The sequence below is a fragment of the Motacilla alba genome, chromosome 18 (genome assembly GCF_015832195.1).
Source record: "Motacilla alba alba isolate MOTALB_02 chromosome 18, Motacilla_alba_V1.0_pri, whole genome shotgun sequence".
Classification (NCBI taxonomy): Eukaryota; Metazoa; Chordata; class Aves; order Passeriformes; family Motacillidae; genus Motacilla; species Motacilla alba.
The window spans coordinates 305,184-323,559 of record NC_052033.1 but is presented as its reverse complement, the minus strand read 5'-3'; the positions used below and the strand labels follow the sequence as shown (position 1 = coordinate 323,559).

At 41.6% G+C, this 18,376-nt stretch overlaps 1 protein-coding gene across 5 annotated transcripts in view; it reads left to right on the top strand.

The window, feature by feature from the left end:
• The window catches only part of ABCC3 (ATP binding cassette subfamily C member 3), a 47,510-nt gene that overhangs the window by 25,918 nt on the left and 3,216 nt on the right, over nt 1–18,376 (top strand). For all 5 annotated transcript variants that reach the window (XM_038157257.1, XM_038157260.1, XM_038157259.1 and 2 more), the window contains 19 exons: nt 36–213; nt 958–1,119; nt 2,111–2,203; nt 3,522–3,725; nt 4,944–5,090; nt 5,484–5,571; nt 6,362–6,428; nt 7,566–7,692; nt 8,004–8,180; nt 9,044–9,211; nt 9,941–10,124; nt 11,056–11,161; nt 11,814–11,967; nt 13,326–13,533; nt 14,347–14,657; nt 15,376–15,575; nt 15,674–15,800; nt 16,744–16,845; nt 17,792–17,938. In XM_038157257.1, coding sequence (XP_038013185.1) covers nt 36–213; nt 958–1,119; nt 2,111–2,203; nt 3,522–3,725; nt 4,944–5,090; nt 5,484–5,571; nt 6,362–6,428; nt 7,566–7,692; nt 8,004–8,180; nt 9,044–9,211; nt 9,941–10,124; nt 11,056–11,161; nt 11,814–11,967; nt 13,326–13,533; nt 14,347–14,657; nt 15,376–15,575; nt 15,674–15,800; nt 16,744–16,845; nt 17,792–17,938 — 2,950 coding nt within the window. The remainder of the gene's footprint in view (nt 1–35; nt 214–957; nt 1,120–2,110; nt 2,204–3,521; nt 3,726–4,943; nt 5,091–5,483; nt 5,572–6,361; nt 6,429–7,565; nt 7,693–8,003; nt 8,181–9,043; nt 9,212–9,940; nt 10,125–11,055; nt 11,162–11,813; nt 11,968–13,325; nt 13,534–14,346; nt 14,658–15,375; nt 15,576–15,673; nt 15,801–16,743; nt 16,846–17,791; nt 17,939–18,376) is intronic.

Here is an 18,376-nt window from a genome sequence, read left to right as displayed (position 1 = left end):
TTTTCCTTTTCCTTCCCTACTCTGCTGACAAACAGTGTATTAATCAGCTTCATTAAGAACAAAGATGCCCCAGCCTGGTGGGGATTTTTGATTGCAGCTCTGATGTTTATCTGTGCTGTGCTGCAGACGCTCATCCTTCACCAGCACTTCCAGTACTGCTTTGTTACTGGGATGAGGCTAAGGACTGGGATCACTGGGGTGATATACCGAAAGGTAAGGCTGGAAGCATTTTGTGGGCTGGAACACCAGCCAGGCAAATGTGCTCAGTTCTCACATATTTAGGGAAGGTTAGGCATGTTGGAGAGGAGTAGTCTCCTGGAAAATAAAAGATTGGAGGTTTGGTGAGTTTTTAGGAGTACCTCTTTAATACTTTACAGAATTTTCCAGTGAGCAGTAGTGTAATATGGGTGTTCTGGTAGGTTCCTAGGCATACCAATACTGGTTCACTTTAAATGCAGGAAGGAGACTTAGATTAGATGTAAGGAAGAAATTGTTCCATGTGAGGGTGGGGAGGCCCTGGCACAGGGTGCCTAGAGGATCTGTGGCTGCCCCATTCCTGTAAGTGTCTAAGGCCAGGTTGGATGGGGCTTGGAGCAACCTGGGATAGTGGAAGTTGTCCCTGCCCATTGAAGAGGGGTTGGAACTTTAAATTTCCTTTCCACCCAAACCATTCCACAGTTTGGAAGAGGGATCTAGGAGAAGAACATGTTTATGCTATGAGTGGATCAGACCCAATGAGGTTTTCTTCAGATTGCTATGCGCTGCTTGAGCTGGAGATGCTCATAAGCAAAACCATTTCATGAGCTCTTGTTCCTTGGGGATCGGGAATGGATGTAGGTGAATTATTTTATTTTTGGAGAAGCACATTCTTGGACAGTGTCATTTTGCTAATAATTGAGGATTTGTTCTCCATGTGTATCAAGATTGTGAATGCATTGACGCTCTCTCCCTTGGCAGTCCTTAGTGATCACAAACTCAGCAAAGCGCTCATCTACTGTTGGAGAAATTGTCAACCTGATGTCAGTGGATGCCCAACGTTTCATGGACCTGATGACTTTCCTGAACATGTTGTGGTCTGCACCACTCCAGATATTTCTAGCTTTGTATTTCCTCTGGCAGGTACAGACTTTGTCACAATTTTATTCACAATTCATTTAAATAATGTACAAGCTTTTTCTTTTTCCTTTTTTTTTTTCTTTTGTCACTTTGACCTGCCACTGTGTTTTTTACCAACTTCAAGTTGGTTCTGTCCTGTAGTAAGAGGGTGCTGTACACCCTCACTTAATGTCTTAATTATTTTGTTCAGCTGATAGGCCAGATAGGCATTTGAAACAGAATGTTTCCTTTGTCTTTCCCCTGTCCTTACTCCAGTTTGATTGGCTCAGTCTTGGACTCTTGTTCCTAGTAGTTGATACAAATGAGAGCTTGAGGGAAGTGGTTTAGAGACCAAACCAAACAAAAACCTGGACACAGGAAATATCATGTGTAGAGATTATATCCTGCTACATAAAGAAGTTTTGTGCAAGTCAATGTGAGACAAATTTCATCTGGAAAAACCATAATTTTTCATTTGCTACATTGTGACATTGTTTCAGGTTTATTTCAGGTTCAGTTGGAGCACTGGCTTTCAGACTTATTTCTGTGCAATTAATGTCTTTTACTGCATAAAACAGTAGCACCAACTTAACCATATTGATTTCAACTCAAAAGCCATTGAATTGCAGCAGCTCTGAGTTACTACTCTGCTGGAAGCTGAGCTCTGGTCGCCAGCAGTCTGTATGCTTGTACTCACACTGAGGGTACTGGGTTAATTCCATAATTACAGTTCCCTTGGTCAGAGAAAAATCCAGAGAATAATTCCTATCACCGATACAACAACAACAATAATAGTAGTTATCATTATTATCATTATCATCATCATCATTATCATTCAAAGTGGTCCCTTTTTTTTCTGTCTCCTCTTCACAGTTGCTCTGTGGAATCACAACACTTCACTGGGATAAGTTCAACTTGTCAACATTGATTTCTGTTTCTATCCCTTACTGTTGTTTTAGTGCTGATGGTAGAGAACACTTGGGTGCAGCAACTTACTCTTTCTTTTTAAATCAAGACTTTAGGGCCTTCTGTGCTGGCTGGAGTTGCTGTGATGGTCTTACTTATCCCATTTAACTCTGCAATAGCAATAAAAACCAGAGCATTCCAGGTAAGGTAGCAGCAGAGAAGGTAATGTTACATGAGTTGACAGCTGTGCTATGAGAAATGAAGACATCTAGGGTTGTTAATAAGATGCCATTTGCAACAATTTACTTATGAGTAAGGATGTACTTGATATACTTAATAACTGTATCATTTTAGATACTTTTTCCATAGTGAATTGAATGCAATTTAAGGGAAAAAAGCCTTCTATCATTGAGCCAATGGCTTCTTCATACTGCTGGAGCAAGAAGCTTTTGGGATTAGCAAGAGGTTTCTTTGTCTCCATATCCCTTCACCTGGTATCTTCCTCTGGGAGTATCTAGAGAAAGGCAAATAAATGCTGTTCTTTAAGCTGCAAATTAATGTTTTCAGAGGTGGCAACTAAAACCTGACAGTTTGAATTTTATGCTAAAAACCAGTGTTGATGTTCACTGCTACTTAGCTGGGCTAAATTTCATTTATTATATTAAGGGGAAATGATCCTTTATTCCTTTCTTTGTAGTCTTAGTTCTCTCTAGTCAGGGAAAGCTGAAAAAATATCAATATAACAGTGCCCTCTGGCTTTGTGCTAGAAAAAAATCTAATAATTGGCTTGTGCTATGCAGCCTATCAGACTGTTTGGAAGATAAAAAAAGAAATTAAAAGTCAATCTGTTGGTGTAAAAAAAGGTAATAGTTGGATATAAATTAGGACTTTTAAGCACAACCTTAGTAACAGAGTGATATTATTATATGCCTTAAAGAGACATACAGGCTTTTTAAATCTCTTGGATGCTGGCATGTTAGTAGTAACATTCCTTTTGTCCCTTGCCCATTATGAGATGCATAACTTGCTGTGCATATGTGTGTGAATTTTGTCTATAAATTTGACCAGGGATGTTTTTATTTTAATAACTGAATGAAACACTGTATTTTAATGCATAGGGAAAAAACCTCTAGATGTAGCCACAATTTTTAAGTGATAAGAAATAAAATATGCAAACAAGGAAGAAAAAAATCTGATGAAATCAAAGGAAATGATAGGGTAGTATTTTTGTGAAGTGGCTGAATCTTTCTTTAAGATGGTTTAAAAATGTATCTCTTAAGAGTTACAATGAGTGGAAAGCTTTTTCTACTCTTCTTTCCAGGCATTTCCTTTGATTTCTCATGTCTCTGGAGGTAGATTTTAACTTGCACAATAAGCTGATAACAGTCTGGCTTTCTGTAATTACCTTTTGCATCCTCTTCAGAAATAGCCTGAGGGCCACCACAGCTGTGAGACATATGTTGAAAACTCTCCTGTAGTCCTGGCTGTGACTGTGTCTCCTGTGTTTACCAATAACCCAGGTGGAACAAATGCGATACAAAGACTCACGCATTAAATTAATGAACGAGATCCTGGGTGGCATCAAGGTACTGAAGCTGTATGCTTGGGAACCATCCTTTTCAGAAAAGGTCCTGGAGATACGGAAGAATGAGCTGAAAGTTTTGAAAAAATCTGCCTATCTCAACTCTTTGTCCACCTTTGCCTGGATCAGCGCACCCTTCCTGGTAAATTAAATTCGCATGACTCTCTAAGCTGTACAAGTGTACCCTTGAAGGATAAGCCTGAGGCTTTCTACTTGCTAATGTACATAGAAATAAAATGTAAAGTTTTTGAAGAAATTATTCACATGCTTTGATACAGAGTTCCCTGTTCTCGAGAGCCCTTTTGTTAATCAGTATTAAAGTATTTTGTGATAAAGCCTGCCAGTGAAAGCTAGGAATAGCTGTCACAGGAGAATTTCCAACCACTTCAAAGTATTTCCCATGACAAATTAAAACTAGAATTTGAAACCTCAGAGAGATCTGTGAATAGCAAAATAGCAAAAGAAATTTTAATTGAGTCAGTCAGGACAATGTCTGTCTTTAGCTGTCATTTCTACCTTCGTGTTCCAGTGCTCTGCTTGTTTTAGTGAGAGAGGGAGTTGTTAAATTATTCTACAGCTCAAAAAAGATTTAATGTGAAAACTGAAGCCCAAATGATAATGTTACCAACTCTGAAATGCATTTTCCTCAATTTTGTCTTTTCCTCTATTTTCTACTTCACTGGACTGTGATCCCTTTTGCAGAAAGGGTTTTGGTGAATAAAACCATTCAGATAAGTCCATGGTCAAAACCATTCCCAGCCAACTTTTCTCGAGATCTAAGGCCCAGCCCTGCAGGAATGATCTGATCAGCCTGGAGGTTCTGCCCCTTTCGTAGTTCCTTAAAGTCATTGCACTTCCTTCAGTGCACATTTCTGTTCCTGCTCATTGTGAGTTTGCTGCACAGGATGATCCTTCTACAGTGGAAGGCCCCTGTCATACAGCAAGCCAGCAAATAACTTGGATTTCACTTCCTTCTCTACTGATTAGTGAATCTCGTTTGCTTAGCCTGCCGTTTACAATGGGAAAATTTGCTTGGGTGGAGCTGGAAGAAACCACAACCTGATAACAGCTTTTCCTTTTCATTTACCCAAGTCCTGTAGTTCACCTCTTGAAACTCTTAGTTCAACTGAATGTAGCCACTAGAAACCTGACAGGTCTTTTATTTTGTGTGCCCTTTTTCTGTACCTACTTGTCCATAGAACTTGACATTTTTAAAGCATGTTGAAAAGGTCAGAAACAAGGAATTTTCCCAGTTTTGTGGTTGGTACTTTTATTTCCCAGATGCTGATCAGGATTGAGTACTTTTAAAATGTCAGAATATACCAGACATCTCACAGTAAACTCCCTTTTTGGCTTTCAGGTAGCACTGACAACATTTGCTGTGTATGTCTCTGTGGATGAGAAGAACATCCTGGATGCAGAAAAGGCTTTTGTCTCCCTGTCCTTGTTCAATATCTTGAAGTTTCCCCTGAATATGCTTCCACAAGTCATTAGCAACATTGCACAGGTAAGGAGGGCCTGGAGCACAGGTTGTTCTGAAAAATTTGAACTGAAAGAACATATCCTTGATTTCTGGAATGCAGAGATCCCTTGCATCTGCCTGTTAGCTGCTTTTCCTTTTAATATCCTTTCCTGCTGTCCTGCATTGGAAAGCCTGACATCTTCTGAGTGAGCCTCTGTGAATTTTGCTTTGCTCAGATAAACTCAGCTTGATGTGAGAAATTTCACAGTTAAAAACTTGAATCTCAGCATAAGACTCATTGCAGGGGAAGAATGACTCACTGTTCAGGAAGCCCATGGGGGGGAAGCTCAAGGCATTGTGCATGCTTTCTTTTTCAGTACTAAGAGCATTAAGTCCTCATTAAAAGAATGATGAAATAATGCCACATTCTTTTCCTAGACAAGTGTTTCCCTAAAGAGAATTCAGCAGTTCCTGAGTCATGATGAACTTAACCCAAATTGTGTGGAAAGAAAAGTGATTGCACCAGGTAAAGATGTTGATATTTTTCTAAACTATGCAAATGCAGCAGACTTACCTCTCTTGGACTGGTTGAGCTATGAAAAAAGCCAAAAAGAAAATAACAATGGTAATCTTGGGTTTAAAAAAAGGGAAGAAGCTGCTGCTCTGAAAAGTGTTTGGTGTTCAGGCTGTGTGGAAATCAAAAAAGTTTCTGGCCATATTTCTGAGCTGGTTGGGCCTGAGTTTGCATCTGCAATGTACCGGCTGCTAACAGCATTGAATATGGAGTGCATCTGCTGGCTATGGACAACACTTGTTCAAACCTTTCACACTGCACAAATGCTCAACAACTTTGTGAACAGTTTTGATTACTTCTGTTCAAAGCAGAAGTAGCCCCAAACAGTTGAGCAAGCCAGGTGTGGCAAGCAAAAAGCTGCACAGTGTCAAAGTTACCTGATAAATCAAAGTAAACAGCATGCAGTGATCTCCTACTGATTTGAAAAGAGTTTCTGAGGTAAAGTTGTGGTGATGCTGAACAGCACATGTTGGGAGCAGCTCCACCAAGGCAGGGTGAAGCAGGGCATCTTTTCAGCTCCCTGGTTCTGCCAGGTCACAGTCTATAGCTGAAGCGATAGTCAGTTACTTTCACTCTGAAGAAGCCTGTGCTTCTCGTGTGCATGAGTCTGTGCTTCCCATGCCAGCAGAAAAGGGAAGTGCAGTGTGTGTAAATAAAGATCCCTCTGTCAGCCTGTTCTCAGTTGTGCTGTTGTGAGTAACACATTTCCTGCCCCTCTTGTTGTTGTGTTTTTGCCACACAGGAAATGCCATCAGTGTAAGAAATGCAACGTTCAGCTGGGGAAAGGAGCTTAAGCCAACGCTGAAAAAGTAAGATTTCTTTGTGCAGTTGCAATACAATATCTACCTGGTCCCTGTCTCTTGGGAGGCCTGTTTGAAAGGTGTCTGGTAAAACCTATGCATCACATGTCAGCATCTCTTCACCTTTAAAACATGGAGCTCATGCCTCATGGTCTTTAAGCTTTATAGAACAGGGCTGTAAGGCTTTAACTCCACAGCAACCAGCATAAAGTAGTTACCTATTGAAAGACAGGGTCCATAAATTCCTTAAATAGGCATTTTTTAACTGAAGCATTGTATAAATCAAATTGATCTGATGGATTTTGAGGACAGTTGAGATGTCTGTGTTTGGACCTAGGTGTGCCAGCAGTGGTCTGTTCCTTGAAGAGGTTTGTGGCAGATTCATCTCTGTGGCAGTGGAAAGGCCATCTTCAGACTGTGGGGGTGAATGTTTTGCACATTTGCCTACTTGAATGAACAGAAACACAATTTGCTTGGAAGCATATATACCTTCTGTTATGCATCAGGATATATGTAAATAGAAGTTTGGCTTGATTTCACTAGTGAAAAGCACTTTGGCAGCGAAGAGACTGTGTCTCTTTGTCAGTCATTTTTGTATCAGTTCACCTTCAGGGCCTAAAGTAGTACTTTTAAGAACACAGTGGGAAAAACAGTAAAGGATTTTAATTAGGGAAGTCTTGTTTTTCTTGTGTCATTGTGAATCCTATTTACCAGCACAGGAAATACAATTCTGAAGTGGCTTGAACATTTTTTATATGGGACGTATTCACTCACTACTTTTGTACATTTGCTTTTGGTTTTAAAATCAAACCCCAAAATACTTCTGGAAGATTGTCTGTTTTTAAAATACTTATTAACTCAATTTGACTTGCTGATGGATTGATACAATACAGCAGTGAGTCTTAGAAGGCTTGTTAACAATCCAACTGCTTAAGCAACCAGGAAGATAAATTATGCTGGGTTTTCATTTGCTCCTCACATTCTGGTTATAGTTGATTGTATGCTAGAAAGGGAGGAGAAAACCAGTGACCAAGCTTTGCTTATTATATCCAGTCAGGCTGTCACTGTGTATTTCAGCCCTAGTTTAAAGACCCATGTCTTTAGTAAACTAACGTTCAATTAATTTCCAGCCTATTTCCTCCACAGTATAAATATATTGATCCCCAGTGGTTCTTTGGTTGCCATTGTTGGCCATGTTGGCTGTGGGAAGTCTTCTCTGGTGTCTGCTCTCCTTGGTGAGATGGAAAAGCTGGAAGGAGAAGTGGCTGTGAAGGTTGGTTTTTTTTTTTATGAAGCCATTTTATGGTGGTAGAGAAATGTGCTGCTTATGCCTGCCTTTGCTTAGAATGGACCTCAGGCTCCAAAGGGAATTCTAGTGGCTCCTCTGACAGCTTGTCTGCATGTTTGAGTTTTGCCCACTTTTATATGAAGTTACTTTCCTGATTTGATCAATGATACATGAGCAGTTAGCACATATATACATATAATGTGAATGTATAGGAACCATATACATGCTGAAGATCTTACTCAGAGCATGAATTCCTGTTTGTTATGAGTCAGAGATTTTCTCTCTCCTTTATCTAGGGTTCTATTGCTTATGTGCCTCAACAAGCCTGGATCCAGAATGCCACACTGAAAGATAACATTTTGTTTGGCCAAGCTCCTAATGAGGAAAAATACCAAGATGCCCTGGAGGCCTGTGCTTTAAAAACTGATCTAGAAGTGCTGCCAGGAGGAGATCAAACTGAGATAGGAGAGAAGGTAATTTTTTTTAGGTAGATTTTTTTTTTTTCAAGTCAGACCTGCCTGGTGATTCCTTCTCTAGCTAAGGAGAGAATACTGTAAAGCCAGCACTTCATTTGATTTGATCTTCACGATGGCATCCCTGCTACAATCAACACCAAAACATGCAGGGCAGTTGTCCAGAAGGCACTTGACTTGAACGTTTTCTTGACTTCAGGCTTGTGTGTGTACTGTGGTGCAGAATTACACATCCAGCCCTGGAAGATCAGAGTGCCCTCTATTTGTCATGAATTGTAAAGGTGCATCTGTCCAGAATCACTAAAGGGATTTCCCTGCTTCCTTTTCCTGTAGGGATAAAAAGGGAGGGAACAGATGGTTGTGCTTCAAGTGAAAAAAAAAAAAACAAAACAAAACAGATCATCTCTTAACACATTTTAATGAGAAACATTTACATTTGTGTTTACCAACACAGATATTCTTTTTTTGTAGGCTACTGTGTTTGAGCTAGATTACATGAAATGGTGTGGAGATGGGAATTTGTGTGTAAAAGGAAATATGTGGAAGATGTTCCAGGTGACACAGCCCTGCTTTGAAATTTGCATTTTACATCCTGGTTGACAGTTTTGCTTTTTATAGTTAGGTGTTTTAACAGCTCCTTTTAGGAGCTTATTAAAAAGATACTTACTGCATCTCCAGTTTGCTGGGTGAGTGAAAGTTTGGCAGTGAACAGGCAGATCTAGAGGCATTCTGTGCCTGTCTCTGGATGGGTTATTCTCTTCAGTGTTTCATGTTTCAGTTTAGCTGAGAACTGGGCTGGGTGAGAACCATGAGAAGTCAGAGCTTTTGTGTGACACGTTTTGTTCTCTCCTGTCTCCCTCCAGGGCATCAACCTGTCAGGGGGGCAGCGGCAGCGTGTGAGCCTGGCCCGTGCCGTGTACAGCAGCTCAGATATTTTCCTGCTGGACGATCCCCTGTCCGCCGTGGACTCGCACGTGGCCAAGCACATCTTTGACAAAGTCATTGGCCCGGATGGGGTCCTGAAGGGAAAAGTAAGCTGGGGTTTAGATTCTCTTAAAAATGCACACAAACTCAGGAACACGGAAGCTGTTTCACCACCCAGGCCTGAGTGACAGCTCCTTCCTAGAATTCTGTGTGTAGCTGGCAACGTGGGTTCCTTTCCTCACAGCCCAGGCTGTGGCAAAACACTGCTCACACATGTCCAGGAACGCTGTGGTCTGGTCAGAACGTGTACAGGCAGAAACCTGCCCTGTCTTTTAAAATCTCTCCTCTATGAGATCTTCAAAAAACAAGGCATGTGCTGGAACATGCACAGGCTGGTGGTGGTGTTAATTGTTTTTTCTTGGAGGCAGCACAGCCAGGAAGCTGCACCAAATACGGATGTTACAGAGGACTTTGCCAACAACAGCCCAAACTGCAGTGGCTTTGCTGCACCTTCCACTCCTGCTGCCATCTTGTCAGATCATCTTGAACCTCAAAAGGGAAGGGCTGCAAAGAAAATTATGATAAGGGAAGGAGGGAATGATAATTCAGTGTGTTTACTTTCCTCTCTGTTTTTGTCAGCAGTAGGAGCAAAGGGAGTTCATGTACATTATGCCAAACTGATTTGCCTAATGTGGACGGTGTTATTTCACTGGGCATTTCACCTTGACACAATAATTCATTTCCTGTCCCAAAAATGTATTTGGCTTGCTGAGTACTGTCAGTCTCCACAGTGCAAATGAAGGATATGTGTTTTTTTTTTCCTTTTCCCTATCCAGACCCGAATCCTGGTAACCCACGGCATTAGCTTCCTACCTCAGGTAGACCATATATTTGTCCTGGTAGATGGCAAAATCTCTGAAATGGGATCTTACCAAGAGCTTCTGAAACAAAACAAGGCCTTTGCAGAATTCCTCCGGAATTATGCACTGGATGAAGACATTGAAGAGGATGAACCAACAAGTACAGTATAATTTTTTCTTAAAACATGTCTTCTTCTGTCAACAAGATTACACATATTTTCTCTGTAAAGTGTCCCTTGGTTCTTCATGGCATTTGCCTTTTTGTACTACCGTGAAAATTATTGTCTGTGGCCAGGTCTGTATTACCGAGCAAACTTTTCACAAATTTCTTTCAAAATTTCATGTGGTTTGTCCTAGAAGAAAGCAATTCTTGTCTTAGAAATTATTTTAAACTTGGGAATTTATTTTTAAATTTGGGAATTAGAAAGGTCAAGCTCAGCAAGAAGACACAATAGCCAAGAATAAACAGGTCTTGCTATGAAAGGGGCTACCCAGAGTCTGGGGGCTACCCAGGTGTGTTTTATCTTTATCTGTGATTGGGGTATTTTTCATATAGCAAAGTCCAAATGAAATTTTAATCTTGGGTTGCTTTTCAGCTTGGTTTGATTCTGACAAAATGACACAAGATAAAAGCATTCTGGTGCATGTTTCCCCTGTGTGATGGTATTCCCATGCTCTGTTAATACAGCACTGCTGCTCTCCAGCCTGGCAGAGGAGCATGCATGGCACCTTCCAGCCTCAGCAGAGGCTTGCAGGACTCTTGATGTGACTCCCCCAGCCCAAGCTCATGCCTAGAATGTGCCCAATAAGTGAATTTAGCTAGAACCAACTCTTAACACAGGCAATAGCCTGGCATTCTGGTGGGTTAAAGGGATGTGATATAAATGCATTTGGCAGCCAACCTGCCTCACATGATCTTTGCAATTTTGTTAGAAGTGATGCACAGAAGGGATATACACAAAGCTAGGAGGGAGCTTATGCAGTATGATTTTCCTGGGGGGGGGTTTGTTTTTTATGGCTCTTCCTTTGTATAGCCACCTTTCTCTGTGCTTTCCTGTGACAGAAAATTGAGGTGTGATCTTGTCTTGCAGTGCTGGAGGAGGAAGAAGTGCTGCTGGCTGAAGATACCCTGAGCATCCACACAGACCTGGCGGATAACGAGCCCGTGACAAACGAGGTCCGCAAACAATTTCTTAGGTAAACACGAGATCCTTGCTTTTCTAGTCTGTGTCTGGGATAAAAAACATCTTTCAGATGTCAATCACATTCTGCTTCTCCATCTGGGCTTCAGTTTCCTCTCATGAATAAATTGGTTTAGTATCCTTTTAAAAATAAGTGTGAACACACAAGATCAAACACTTATTCCTTCAGTATTCTTTTCAGTCTGGATTGAATTTCTAAAAGCAGCTTTCTGGTTCTCAGGTAACACCACTGTGTATATTTACCCACACAATGGTGAACTGCTGCCAGATGTGTAAAAAATAAACTCATTGCATTGCACCTTTCCATTGGGAGCCTTGGAAATCTTTGAAGGTTTTTATATTCATACCCATTGGTGCTGTCCAGCTACTGCTGATACGAAAACGGAGAAGCTCAGGGTTTAGTTTGAAATGTCTGCCTTGCCATGCAGCCTCTAAAGGCCTTTCCTAAAGAGCTCCGGCTGTGCCACAGCCTTTCTTAGCATCCTTGAACATGCAGAGAGGTGGAAGAAGCACCCACAGCTGTGTGAGGCTGGCATGGGAACCTAGTGGAAGAGCTGGGAATAAATCCAATTCACTACATCCCAGCCTTGCCTTAGCACTGCCACAATATGCCCTTTTTCTCCTAATGACTCTTTTGTTTTAACTAGGCAACTTAGTGTAGTGTCTTCTGAGGGAGGAGACTGTCCCAACAAAATGTCAACGAAACGAAGAGTCTGTGAGAAGAAGCCAGCAGAGCCTCCTCTTCCAAGAAAAAGTGCTAATGAGAAACTTACTCAGGCCGAAACCACTGAAACAGGCACGGTATGGTTTGAGTCCCCCCTCCCCTTTTCTACCTTTTTTTTTCCGTTTAAAAAAAAAATCCCCCTTATTTTAACATTAGATCCAGTTCTGTTAAATATGTGTATAAATCACAATTGCAGGCTTTAGGCAATAATTTGGTGGCCACTGATCATTCAGATTAGGGATTTTGGCAGAGATTTTTGGCACCTAGGTAGCCCTCCACAGTCACCCAATACTGCAGAGCCCTGCATTCCATCACCTCTGCCTTTGTCTCGCAGAGCTTCCAGCACTGTTGGTTTTTAAACTGTTTGGCTGCTGCTGAGTCCAGCTGCAGCACTGGGTTACATGAACCAGCTGCCTCTGGGTGCCGGTGAGGCTGTTCTGACTAAATGCTTACCAACCCAAGTACAGAGCACTTTGTGCTTGTAGGTACAAAGGGGCTGTATTCCTCCTGAGTAGGGCCAGGGAGAGAAATGGGAACAAGAAAAAAGAGAAGATGGAAACACAAAAGTCAAAGAAAAGAACAGAAAGGAGCAGCAGATGGGAGAGGAGCAGGGATGTTTGATTTAAAAAAAGCCCCTTCCCTCCCCTTCAGAAGGCTCAGTGTGTCCTGTTTAGTCTGATGTACATGGTCCATGGCACAGACCTGCTTTTTCTGTGGATTATTTTAGCCTTCAAAGTCACTAATCAACAACACTTGTTCTTTTAATTATTCCTTCTTACACTTTTTTCTAAGCAGTGAGTTTTGTCCTGAGTCTCTGTCTCTTTTTGCTTCTCTGTCTTTTTGCACTACCTTAGAGACGGCACCTTTACTTCTTGCCATAAACATCATCTATTTATGTCCTTGTTAGATTGCATTAGCATTTAGTACCTCATTTAAATTGCTGTGAAGACACAGGGTGGAGGCATGTTCAACACTTTTCCTTAAATAGGCCATTTAAAGTTGTCTTGAGTACGATACTCCTGCCAAGTTGCTTCTACTTCCTGAAAATCTTGGCTCCTATTCTTATTACCCATCTTTTGCTGCTATTTGATCTGCCTTCTTTCTTTCCATTTTTTTTTCTTCCCCCTCTGGCATAGTCTTAAAAACTAAAACCCCACAAAAGTAATGAAATACCGATCCTGAACATGGAGGAGAAGAGTATTTCAGAGAGGTTTCTGACTTGTTTTGAAAGCCATCATCCTGACATGGAGCTCAGACAGATGAAGCTTTCTCTGCGGTGTTTAGGAGTTTGGGCAGTTTTGAGTTAGGCTAGTGTCAGAGTGTGTTAAAGTTTTGTCAGCAGTTCCTCTCACCAGGAATTTTTCTATGTCGTAATTCTCTCTAAACTCCTTTTTGTGTGGGTTGTTCAAATCAGCTTTAGTATGTGATTTTGCAGGTGAAGCTAACGGTGTTCTGGCAGTACATGAAGGCTGTCAGCCCTGTCATTTCTTTGGTGATCTGTTTCCTGTATTGCTGTCAAAATGCTGCTGCCATTGGGGCCAATGTGTGGCTCAGTAACTGGACCAACGAACCGGTAGTAAATGGGACTCAGCACAACACAGCCATGAGAATTGCGGTCTACGCTGCCCTGGGCCTCTTGCAAGGTGAGGGCAGGTAAAATCATCATGCCCCAATGTTTTGCAATGAGGGATTAGGTCAGAAAGCTGTGACACAAGTTGCTAGTGGTCCAAAAGGATGGTAAGTTTAGATTACATATTGGGAAAAAATTATTTACTGTGCTGGAGGTGAGACCCTGGCACAGGGTACCCAGAGAAGCTGTGGCTGCCCCATCCCTGGAAGTATCCAAGGACAGGTTGGATGGAGCTCTGAGCAGCCTGGGATAGTGGTGCTGAGGGTGGAACTGGGTGATCTTAAAGGCCCCTTCCAACCCAAACCATTCTGTGTTTCTATGATTCTATGAAAATTGCCCCACAGCTCCTATCCTAAGCAAGGGAGCTCATGTAACTTGGAGCTACACAGTCTAAGCTCAGCCCAACACTTTTAATTTTGTTGTGAAGCCCTTGGCGGAGTGGGGGGGGGGGGGGGGGGGGGTGTTGGGTTGAACAAGTGATGTGGAAGCTTGAGAGAGGCAAGTTGGAAAGAAAACATGAAAACTTCAGTGCAGAAGGGGATGAAGGGTTGGCATGAAGTTGTAGCATTAGGACATCATGGAAGATTGTGGAAAACAGCAGGAAGATGGTTGTGTGTCTGTTTTCTATAGAGAGGATGGTGAATCCTGTGAGTGTTCCTGTGCCTTAGGCAGCAGTGGGTGCAATGCTGATGTGCACAGGAAGAGAGGGTGGGCAGGGAATAAAGTGAAGTATAACAAGCTTGGAGCACAACAGGAACTGCCAAGGGTCAGGGAAGATGTGAATCGTGGATATCATGGGATAACACATCTGCTCCTCACCTGCCAGGGCTCATAGTGCTGATCTGCTCCTTCACCCTGGCCATGGGGGGCATCAATGCTGCCCGGACCCTTCATGCTGCACTGCTGGAGAACAAATTCCACACCCCACAGTCGTTCTATGACACCACCCCGACTGGGCGCATCATCAACCGTTTCTCCAAGGACATCTATGTCATTGATGAGGTCATCCCGCCAACCATCCTCATGTTCCTGGGGACATTTTTCACCTCCTTGTCCACCATGATTGTTATCATAGCGAGCACTCCGCTCTTCGCCGTGGTTATAGTCCCACTGGCAATTCTCTACTTCTTTGTTCAGGTAACTGGAAAAATGTGTGATGACTATTGCAATTATTCAATTCCTTTTCTTTTTAACAAAAACAACATTGATTTGGGGGTAAAATGAAAATACCTGAAGTAGCTATGTGCTTATATTAACAAAACATTATTTACTTTTTTCAGAAAAAGAATTGTCCTGCAAGATGTGGCCATAAAATAGATAGACATAAACTTTTTTAGCTTTTAAGTAATAAAAAGTAAGCTTACTGCAGAGCCAGCACTGCAGTGCATGTCAATATATTAAAGTGTGGATATATTTGACATACTGATAAGTTTTCAAGGTAGTGAGGAATTAAAATGTTGAAAATAAAAATCATCAATTTCTGAGCCATAAGCAAGCTTATTTTACGGACTGTAAATAGAGACCTGATAATGGAGGTGCAAATGCACAATTTGTTTTCTTGGAAAATGAGGCTCCTACAAATGGATTAATTCTACTAGATTATATTAACTAAATTTAAAGAGACATAGATAAATTAAACTTTCAGTCTATAGAAATTGCTATTACCCAATACTCTTCTGGAATGATGTAAAGGTAACTTTCTTGATACTCTTCTTAATTTTGGACAATATTTTAGAGGGTTGAAGTTCATTAGTAGCAATCTCCTTTAAATACTTAACCTAAGAAATTCTTCACTGTGAATTATAAAAGTGAAAGTATTTCATGAACCTTGCAATTTTTTTGTGAAAAATGGCAGCGATTCTATGTCGCAACCTCCCGCCAGCTGAAGCGCCTGGAGTCTGTGAGCAGATCCCCTATCTACTCCCACTTCTCAGAGACTGTGTCAGGGGCCAGTGTCATCAGAGCCTACAGGAGAGTGAAAGCCTTCGTGGACATCAGTGATCTGAAGGTAGATGAAAATCAGAAGAGTTATTATCCTGGCATAGTGTCAAACAGGTAAGACATAATTTCTTGTTTCCACTTAGATAACCCTGTTTGCAAAATTGGTCCCAGGCAATCTTTTCCCACACTGCTTACCCCTGCATTCTTCCCAGGTGGCTGGGCATCCGAGTTGAATTTGTGGGAAACTGCATTGTCCTTTTTGCTGCCCTTTTTGCTGTGATTGGTAGGAGCAGCCTGAATGCTGGCCTGGTGGGACTGTCAGTGTCCTATGCATTACAGGTACATGTTTCAGCTTTATTGGGGGGGTGTACATTTTTGTAGACTATGTGGATATATTAGCAATAATCTAAGTGCTTGCTAAAGCTGGAGTTAATAAGGAAATAACTAAAATGAGTAGTAGGATATTTGGAAAACAGAGATTCACACTGGATGCTGAAATCATTAGCAAGCTCACATGAAGGAGTATCTCAGGGCATTTTGGTAGCATCAAGGCTGTGCTGCACCCCAGTACCCTCAGGGGCGGCGTGTGGGAGATCCAGGAAGTGCCAGAACATCAAGAACAGACCATTTGAGCAGCATGGCTTAATGTGTTGTCCATCAATCCTGCTGTGTTGCACATTGGTGTGTCCAGGTAATTACAGGCAGATCAGTAGGATTTATAATCAGACAAGGCAAACTGTAGTGACCCAGGCTGTGGAGACTGTAGCAGATTTAGTGGCCTCACTCTTGCCAGAAGCATTTTAGACACCCTGAGTGTGCAAAGTTGCTGTTAGCAGTTTTCCAGTGAAACACATGATTTGGGGAATGACTTCCTTCTGACTCTTTTTGAGAGGGGCGAGTGTTAAATCAGCAAGAAGCATCATCATAATCTTCTTCCTGTAAGCACTTAATAATCTGTATATTTCTTGTCCCAGTAACTGTATTAACTTTAATGCAAAGGTAATTATCTCATTTGCAGCATTAATGTGAATCCATGTCTTAATATCATTGTCTGCTGTTGTTTGGGGGTTTTTGGAGTTAGGTTTTTCTATGGCTTTTTGGGGGGGGTTTTGGTGTTTTGTTCGTGCTGGGGTTTTGTTTGTTTTGGGGGAGTTGTTGTTTTTGGGGGAGTTGTTTGGTTTTGTTGGGGGGTTGTTTGTTTTGAAGCTTTGTTTTTGTTGTGTGATTTTTTTATATGTGTTATTCCTCTGTGGGTGATATTTTGTTCCTTGTTTTCCCCAAGGTGACCTTGTCTCTGAATTGGATGGTCCGGATGACTTCTGAGCTTGAAACCAATATTGTGGCTGTGGAAAGAATAAAAGAGTATTCAGAAACTGAAACAGAGGTCAGCTACCACGAGTCCAGCATGCTCAGAAACAAGATAAAATTTTAATGCACACATTTACGTGGTCTTTCTTGAGGCTCTTTCCTGCTCTGAGAGTTATCATTTAACCTGAACAAATGTCATGCTCTGAATTGTAATTTATTCTATCAGTTCTCCAAATTATTATTGCTTTCATGCAGCCTGTGCTTAGCATCTCATTTTCTGCTGCTGTGAGTGGCTATAGCACAGGAGATGAGTTTCACATCAGAATATTGGTCCTTCTGTGTTTGAGGTGTTTGATGCAGTCTCACCTGATAGACTGATGCCATGGTCCTGCTCATGAGCAGAGCTGCAGTACAATTATCAGGTCTTACACATGTTTTCAATAGTACTTGTATTTAATCAACTTAATCAGTCCTCACCTCCCATGAGAAAACATCTCTAGGAGCACTGTACTGCTAATCCAGGAAATCATCCAATCACCTGCCTTTGCTGCCAAAGACTTCTAAAGCTGGCAGATGGAGCTGTGCCAGGAAAGCTGCTCTCTGGACACACTGGTTTGTTAGTCCTATGTGCACACTAAGAATTAAGAAATGGAGGAGAGCTGTAGTAAATGGTTCTGGAGATCAAGTATTTAACCTGGAACAAAAAAGGTAGCTAGACAAGATGTGTGATATGTGTTATAAACCATAGCTTGAGCTGGCAGAAAACTGGCACTGTTCTGTTAAAATTGATGGGAAAATATTCATATCCCTTGAGGATTCATCCCTCTGTGCTCAGAGTTTTTTCCTGTTAACTTTACAACAAAGACAAATGGGTATATACTTAGGACCCCATGTTTTTTCCCCATTATTATAAATTTATTTGATCATGGAGATTTCATTTATCAGATTAAATGCTTTTATCTGAGCTTGAATTATTTTTTCTCAAACCTATGTGAGGCATTTCTGACTTCTGTTTTCCTCAGGCTCCCTGGATCATTGAGGGCAAGAGTCCCCCAGAAAACTGGCCATCCAAGGGAGACCTGGAGTTTGTGAATTATTCAGTGAGGTACAGGAAGGGCCTAGATCTGGTGCTGAAGGATCTAAACCTCCAAGTGCGTGGTGGGGAAAAGGTGAGTTACCAGCTGAATGTCTGCTAGAACTCTGGTCTGGGCCTCCAGTTACAACTGTGGAGTAGAGGAGAGGGTCTAGAGGAACACTGATGCCCGTGCAGGAGGCAGCAGTGACACCTGTGCTGTCCATGTGCTAGCATCCTCCTGGCTGGAAAACAGTAGAGTGAATTGCATGAGACTTTCTGGACTTTCCAGTTCATTTGGCAACAAGCTCCCATATGCCATGTAGGAGGCACCAATGCAAGTGACAAAAATTCAGTGACAAGAATGCTTTTCTGAAGCAGTGCAGATGGGAGAAGGAATTCCAGCTTTTTCTTCTCTTTGACTTCCCCTGTGAAATTTTTGGCATGGAAGGAAATTACATTCTTTACTTCCTTAGTAAGGAAATTGCCTTTATTCTGGGAGATTCATTTCTTCATGCTTTGATGGAAAGTTCTG